Source organism: Pecten maximus, chromosome 17, assembly GCF_902652985.1.
Source record: "Pecten maximus chromosome 17, xPecMax1.1, whole genome shotgun sequence".
NCBI lineage: Eukaryota > Metazoa > Mollusca > Bivalvia > Pectinida > Pectinidae > Pecten > Pecten maximus.
Genome location: NC_047031.1, coordinates 3,802,280 through 3,811,015, shown reverse-complemented (window position 1 = coordinate 3,811,015; position 8,736 = coordinate 3,802,280). Strand labels below are relative to the sequence as shown.

At 33.7% G+C, this 8,736-nt stretch overlaps 1 protein-coding gene across 1 annotated transcript; it reads right to left on the bottom strand.

Moving 5' to 3' along the window:
• Positions 1 to 931: 931 nt before the first annotated feature.
• LOC117314946 (killer cell lectin-like receptor subfamily B member 1B allele B) lies at positions 932 to 7,669 on the bottom strand. The gene is made up of 6 exons (XM_033869051.1): positions 7,011 to 7,669; positions 6,450 to 6,537; positions 4,562 to 4,656; positions 4,129 to 4,228; positions 3,802 to 4,012; positions 932 to 3,586 (listed from the first exon to the last, which is right to left on the bottom strand). Exons 2-6 carry the CDS (start codon positions 6,490 to 6,492, stop codon positions 3,565 to 3,567), a joined length of 471 nt encoding a protein of 156 aa, XP_033724942.1. The 5' UTR covers positions 6,493 to 6,537; positions 7,011 to 7,669; the 3' UTR covers positions 932 to 3,564.
• Between the last annotated feature and the right edge of the window lie 1,067 nt (positions 7,670 to 8,736).

The window sequence follows — 8,736 nt, the reverse complement described above, 5'->3', positions numbered from 1 at the left end:
ATATTTGCTTTATGAGACCATCCTGTGTTTGTATCTATCAGCCTTTTGATAGCGTGGTATTGGTCCCGACATTACAGCACTATCTCATTGAAATACACTACCTGAGATAGATAGTCAGCTATTAAAGGACAGTCATTATGAACCACATTTCAAAATACCATAAACCTGTGATATGGGGGAAATGTTAGTGTAGGATTTAAAGCAGTGGCTGGGGGCTTAAAACTGGGGTATAGTATGCATAACAATTGAATGAGATGAGGTATGGATATAGAACTGTTCGCTCCATCCAAATATTACAAATTAATATATGGGTATATAGAACCTATAAATGTATGCATGTGTTTATGTTTACTTCAGTAAACAGTACCACGTTACAAGTTAACTTACTAGCTTAGGATGTTGAGAACTTCCCATTAGCCTATATGTAGAATGTCTACATGGAAAACAGCATACGATTTTGATCCAGAATGCAGTCAGGGTCGATATTTCATGAATCCTTATTTTAAGTCCATATTTGATATCAATGGCCATCCCAAAACGTCACATAAGGGAGATTTTGAAAAATCTTATTTGGATCAAGGTTTGTGGATATCGTCGGATGCGAATACCTTGTGAAAGAAGAACTATTTAATGGATAATTCAGTTTAGCAATAGGATGTCTGCTCCAAGTCAGAAATTGTCACTTTAAATCACTTCGTAAACAACATTTATTACAACCTTTCAATTACCAAGCGGGTGTTATTGCATGACCAACCGACTCCATTGGTAAAACAAAAGCAAAAGCATTCTCGAAGTTGAGGACTTTCTCGAGTTTGCAGACCTTTTTAGGGAGAGAGTAAGGTATCAGCGAAATAAGAATGTTTAACAGATCTGTTCAGGGTATCGATCGTTAAAAAACAACCAAACACTTTCTTTCTGATCAAAATGATAAATTTAATGTATTCGTCACATTACAAATATAACAAGGTCTTCTAAACGGGTTTATTCTTACGGCCGACTTTCTGGTGTTTTTTTTTATATATATTTAATGAACTTATCAACCAACCTCAACACATGTAATGGAATGCATCTAAATTTCCCAATATCTTTGTCGAAAAAAATAGGAAATATTTGTATACATACAATGCAATGGAGAAAAAAAAATATAAACCTTCCTTCTTAGTTTAGTTTAGATTAAACAACAAAGCTAAGCTATACTGTTAACCTGGAAATTCATTCGAGGTGAGATTTACGTTAATCATGCGGAGTCGTTGTGATCCCCCCAACCACCCTTGGTTAAGTATGAGAAAAATGCTTGATTATAACCAGAGAAATATATATACACTCAGAAATTACACATTAATCATTAATGACTATCTTAATATATACAAAATCTTCATTGTGACTTCATATATTTTATTGCACTGAACCACACAAATATAATCTGTACATATACGCTGACGACACAACAATGCCAGTATCTTCGTACTGTATTGATGTTACAAAATCATGCCTTCACTCTTATATTGTTTAAGTAAAAAAAAAATGCGAAAAGCAACAAAATTGAATGCAGAGAATGCAGTAAATTATCTATTGAATCCGACAATTTGAAATCGGAACATGTTAGACATACAAAAACTACTTGTTGTGTACCGATGGTACTCCTACGTGGACAAAGATGTACACGATGTCATTAACAACGTCAACTTTAAAATAAATATATTATTTAGGACACAGCCCTGTAATATATGTTTAAACAATAGAAAGGTTACAAAAAGAGCGTTATGTATAATCTTAGAAGCAGACTACTCTGTACCTAGTAAATAACTATTCACAAAGCTTCCTTTTAGTAAAAACATTATTTTAATGAATGTGTTTCAATGTATGCAGTTATCAACAAACTGTATACAAATTACCTGGACAGTAATGTATTAATTTCTGATATTCATGACGGATAGAGGAGGGCGTCTACTGGAATCAAATCTGTAATTACCAAACACAAAACAAAGGAATTCGGAAATTCATTTTATTTTATAGCCAAACACTTTATAAAAGGGTTACCAGACAAGTCTGTGTAGTGCCAAAACCTACCAGGTAGAAGCATATGTCAAATTTTATAACATGATATTATCACAGTCTGGAAGTTTTAATGGTACACAAGTATTATTTTATTATTGTATACCCATCTCATTATCTTTATCAACAAAACATTCAAGTCTTATTTTGATACTTGTTTTAAATATATGGTATTGTATTGGTATGTACTGCATGTAGGTCACGTGTTTTATACCAATCATAACACACCTTTTGTCTAGACATCTTATACCTATAAACTTCTTTCATTAATCTCAATGTGGTATTGTATGTGATGCTTTAATTTTGGATAGTGTAAATAATGTACATCGATAATATCGACCACTTGGAAGAAGATACTTGCGACTCAATGTGTCCACTACCTAAAACGAAGTCTGTTATAATTAGTATACATGACATAATCTTACCACAAATGCACAAAGTCAGTATGGATGAACCTATATGTATATATATGTACTATATAAGTATGTTTACGACGTGATATAACTGTAGCTACCTACACATAAAGACACATAAATAACTGCCATGGCATATTTTTTTGATTTTTGTGCAGATACATAACTTCAATGATTACTGACTATATCAGCGGATTTTCGTGAAGAAATTGATGAAAAAGGTAGAAGTTGTTCGGACAATATTAACTAACTGAGCAACACACTTAAATGGATGATGACATATCAACGGCATTATTTAAATAATTAAACACTGTGCATATACAAATACATTATTTTCATTGATTATTAGATAGATGTCGTGTTCAGTCATCAATTCGGTTTTGAAAAAATATCACATTTAGAAAAGGAGAAATTGTGTGTATGATCATTTATATTCCACTTCCATCTTCTTCGCAAAATGAAGAATAAGACATTTTAATTTCGGTCGACGTACGGTTATATTGACAAAAAATGACCTCAGATGACTATGAGCATGTATTTACCTCATGTTAAAATCATTATTATGGACATGATGAAATTTGGTCAAAGTCAAAAACAAGTTGTCTAAATGTTTTAACAATGATTAAAAAATTAATAAAAAAAAACAAAAAACGTGTATTTCCTATATACAGCTTATATTTGGTTTCCAGAACTAGATAAAATCAGTGACATGCACATCGAGTATTTGAACAAGAATATACATCTACCAACATTCATAATCAACCACAATAGCATATATCACTGATTATTAATCGACTACAATAGCAATACATTCATACTATACTGAATATAATTAGAATGGTATTGACGTGAACGCAATGCGTTAAATGAAACTGCAGAATATTAACGGTATAAGTTCACTGTTGATACGTGTATAACCGAATGTCTTCTGATGGAGGTAGAGGAAACTAGTTACTCGTCAATATCTTTTAAATTTTTTCGTAAAAATCAAACATTTGTGTACACCAAAGCAGGTAATCCTCCTCGTCCAGCTGCTGTAACCACGTGATCTCGGAACATAGTCTTTGGGATAATGGTGCTGGACAGCTCTAGACACTTAAGGCCAGTGATCCGGATTTCTGAAATAGAGTCACAGCACGTGTGTACATAACGTACATTGATGACATGTCTTATGGTTTGGAAATATCATAGAACAATTGTATTTATGGTGTAAAACAAACGTTAACTTAAGTGTACAGTACATAGCTAGGTCGTTATATATCAAAACGTGTAGAACCTTTTAAATAATCAACTCAAATGATTTTCCTCAAGATCACGAAATATCAAACCCTACCTATGTTGACAAGCGAAGACATTTTTTTCATTGCAGCTGACAGCTTCCAGTGTTCCTTCCCAGTACCCAACTCCCCTAGTTGCGTTATAAAGCATGCCAATACACAGGGTAGATCCACCACTTTCTGGAGGGTTCAACTTCATCCACGACGGCATTGGTAACGAATAAGACAGCCCCGTCCAAATTTTTCCTGTGGTGTTTTGAATTCTGGCTGTATAATATAAACAAAAATGTGTCGTCTTTCCGAGAAAAAAAATTAAAACCTAATATTTATGTATATGTTTACCATAACTATCAGAAAGAAAGACAATAAAAAATAGTTCATACGTTTATTTTCAATCTGGAAACGGATCCAGCCTATATGGGTAGACTGCTCTTGTCCTGAATCAAATGTCAGCAATTCAGCTCCAGTACTGGCGCAGTAATTCTGTAGTAGAGAATAAGATATTTTAAGAATTGTGCTAAATACTTTCAATATATTACCACATTTTGACGTAAAACAAGCAATAAAATAACAACGCATGCAAAAATTCCATGTTTCGACAGAAATGTTTCAGGAGAATGATTACATTTGAATGTTGAGTTTCGGGACCGCACGTATCAGCAGACTATTACAGGGTGGTCACAAAAAAGTAAAATATATATATATATATATTATCAGCAGAACATAACATGGCGATGGTAACAAAGTGCACCCGTCTCTTTTTTTATGTATTTATTTATTTGATATTTATTTGTTTTGTTTTATATCAAACAATACCTTGGCTTCCGTCCATGTTTTCTTTCCTGTGTTAACGGTGAAGCATGTATCGCTTAAATGCCCCCACGATACAGGACACCTCATGGTTGGATATCCTATGGAATAATCAGTATACTCCTGAATTAACTAGATCTCTCGCCAGGATGGCTGACTAATGCCCCCGCAATCTGCATGAGTCAATGGTGAATTAGAACTGTTAATTAGGGGCTAACTAAGATAGCCCAGTAATATAGTGACCACTTGCTATAACAACCATAACTTTGAGAAGAGGAAAGCGGCATGAACATCTACGCATGGCCCTCTATATTTGTGTGAAGCTTCATTGAAATCGGCCCTTCGGTTTATGAGAAGTTGTCCGGACAAATTTTAAGTTATGTTTCTTATCGGAAAACCTGTTTATACTGACCAGTTGCCATAGCAACCATAATTTTAAGGGAAAAAAATGGGCATGCACGTCTACACATGGTCCTCTATATTTGTGTTACGTTTCATTGGAATCAGCCCATTGGTTTAGGAGGAATTGTTCGGACAAAATGTGTCTACAGACAGACGGACGGACGGATAACCTGATTTCAGTATACCCCCCTTACTTCGTTGCGGGGGTATAAAAATGGAAGGTATTGTCTTGTTTTGAAATTTCATTGCTTGTTGTTTTCCCTTTTTCAAGTATCGCTTTCGTTAATATTAGGAATATGCTATTATTCTTTCTTTTTTTTCATGTTAGTAATTTTATTGAATCACCTTTCCCGGCGTCCTATCGTGAAAATTAATATATCAAAGATAGTTTGTGTTGTAGATTGTTATTCGAGTGAAAATTATCAAATATGAATATATTGAGATCATACATATTTTATTTAAAGGCGGGTTCTGCTTTGTATCGCTTGGTCCTAAAATGTATAACTAAATTATAATCATGGAAAGTGTTGTCATTCATTGTTTATCGTTATCATGATTCACTGGAACACATAATGGCAAGATCGATGTTAGCCATATAGCAATATATACAGCTAGCTTTTGGATATTGGAACATCCCTTGAAAAATACAAAAATGCTGTGTTTACATTAGGTTCCGGGGGGGGGGGGGGGGGGTGGCAGGAGAGAGTGGGGCTGGGCAGAGGGTGGGGTTGGGGTTAGGGTAAGGGGGTAGGGGAAGCAACTAAATATAGTCAATAATAAGGTAATCTTAAGATAAGTTTGACGTACATGAAATTACTCAACTGGTCGTTTTATCCACAATATGATGGTGAAATAATCAATTTTCCTATGAAATAATTCATTCGAACAGGGAGCGAACGTGAATATACCCCTGGAGTGTTGCGGATAAGCATACATTCTTAACATGTTTGTTCAGATGCATTTATATATTGATTTCTTCACTAAGGCTTGATTTTATTTTACAAAAACAGAATACCGTGCGATAACTGTCGGTTCGGTTTAAAAGACAATTTAATCATTATCTGGAATACTTATCAAAATGTGAATACGCTTGAATGTTAGTTGTTTGCTCACTGATTAACTGGCAAACACTTGTTACAAAGAGAAGCGAATATTGTATTGGAGCCATTAAAAGCTAATTTTAACCTCCTGCATAAATGTAAGTTAAATGACGAAATGTAAGATGTGGATAGTGGGTAGTAAAACTTTAAATTTTATATCAATATTTCTAATTGAATACATCACATTCTATAAAATGGATCTATATCTATTGTAATTTTAAGTATGCTTTTATAGAAATGCATTATCATGTATTTATCTTGATGGTGAAAATACAGAAGACAATTCAAGAAATAACATTGACTCTTTAATAGTTTATAGTTTAATAAAATGGGTAATTATTTAAGAACGTGAACGGGTTCTAATTAACAATAATGACTTTTATATTTTTTACCGTGTTTTGCACAGATATACCCCATGCCAGTTGACATGCACATCTCATCGATAGCACAGGTGTGTCCACTACAAGCTCCTCCGATACCCTGTAAAATAGCCGTAACAATATGAGGCTGGATAAGATTCATCTCGTAATAATGTAACAGAAGTGTATATGTTTGATCTTATTGTGTAAGATTGCAATCAGTTCCTGTTTAGATTTAACGCCAAATATTTATCCATTAAACAATGTACATTACTTTTGCACATTTATGTTCAACTCTGCATCAATGCTATATTTTTTCTCGCTATGACCTAGAATTTGAGTTCGGGAGGTAAACATTAAATTTTACTACTCATTATTACTGTGTTATACAGCTGTTTTATGTTGTCTTCCCAGGACTCGTACATTATGCAAATAGCTAAAAAAAAGAGTCTAAGGATATTTCATTATCCTAATTTGGAGATACGAAGATTTTTTGAAACATTTATTTTAAATATAGGTTTTCAATGTACGTCAGAAACAAGAGAATATTTTTAACTCTATTATTGAGCAAATAAATTAAAATATAATATTCACCTGTGGAATGTCTTGTTTATTGATCACTGTACCACGGTAACCTGACACCCAAGGGTATTGGCGGTCGAAGTCGTCAGAGTTTAACACACATTCACATTTCTCTAAAGGAGAGATTTCGGCATAATTTGTAAACAACACAAAGCTGTAGACACTGATGAAGTGTGGGAAGGTTGATTGAGAGAAACGATTGGAAAATTAAAGTAGGTTGTAATCCTGGTAAAGGTAGCTCGACAAAACACGCCGCAAATTGTACTATGCACATTAGAGGGGACAAGTATAAAATATCCATTGTAAATCCTATAGATAGCATATTCTTTGTAATATCATGTTTAAAGAAATTTGGTTATTTGAGTCACAACACTGTCAGTGAATTGTGTCCGAGTCGGACATTAAAATTCTTAAATCGTCCGATGGACAGGTAGATCTAGCGCCTCTGTAAATCAGGAACACATGTATAAAGTACTATCCGTGATCTGTAATGTATGTCATATGATTCTGTGATCCAAATCCATTAAATTGGAACTGTAATCCTTAGTAATGTCGGCTTTCTTTCTTATTGAAATTTTCTTATTGATACCTACACACTAGGCATCTCAACGAAATAATAGTATTATTCTGTTTAGAATTATTAGATGAACACATATACAAGTAAAAGATGTCTGTTCGATAATCTGTCGAAATACTATCAGAATTTGTTTTCTGTGTTTGTGTATAAAGTAGCTGTATATCTCTACAGTCCAGGATCACTGGTGAAGTTACTGGTCGATGTCCTAATGAACACATACAAACTGAAGTATCTCGGGACATTGTTTACCTTATAATGTATTTTCGTAAGTATATCAGATAAGGAAGATGTAAAATGTTAATGAGATGTGTGAGACATCACGCCATGGTTGATTCCTTACTTGTCCCAAGAGTACCTATCACTGGGGTGGTTTGGTTTATAGATGCTTAGCCTTCTCATTCACTCAGTCGGACGGAACGACCCATTGAAATGTCGTTCATGACACAGATGGCAATATACAGAAATGTTAACAGTAATACAGAAAACGGAATATGCCATAAGGATATTGAAATGAGCTACAGGGCTTCATGTCATACAGTTAATAAAATAAACTACAGAGCTTCATATCATAAACATAATGAAATGAGCTGTAGCGCTTCATGTTATTCACACAATGAATGAACTATAGAGCTTCATGTCATAAACATAATGAAATAAGCTACATTTTGTATAGGGCCTTATGTCATAAAGACAATGAAATTAGCTATAGAGTTTCACATCAATAACACAATGAAATGAGCTATATAGCCTCATGTCATAAAGATACTGAAATAAGCTATGGAGATTCATGTTATAAGCATAATGAAATGAGCTATTGAGCTTCATGTCATCAAGATAATGAAATAAGCTATATTTTGTATAGAGCCTCATGTCATACAGATAATGAAATAAGCTAAAGAGCTTCATGGCATAAAGACAATGAATTTAGCTATAGAGCTTCATTTAATTATCATAATGAAATGAGCTCTAAAGCCTAATGTCATAAGGATTTATTTTTCTTCCAAATAGATGCACCGTCCTACCGACTCAATAAAACAGACAGATTAGACTTTAGAAGTGACATCCAACACATAACTGTCATTATAAACCAGTATATCAAGGTTGGTACGTATAGATATGAATATGTTTATCGCGGTTAAATGTAAATTAATTTTAGCCATG

Coding starts and splice junctions, on each gene's coding strand:
- LOC117314946 (XM_033869051.1), bottom strand. CDS start 6,492: ATGTGCATGTCAACTGGCATGGGGTATATCTGTGCAAAACACG. Junction 4,229..4,561: donor AAACATGGACGGAAGCCAAG/GTATTGTTTGAT, acceptor TCTCTACTACAG/AATTACTGCGCCAGTACTGG. Junction 4,013..4,128: donor TTTCCAGATTGAAAATAAAC/GTATGAACTATT, acceptor TATATTATACAG/CCAGAATTCAAAACACCACA.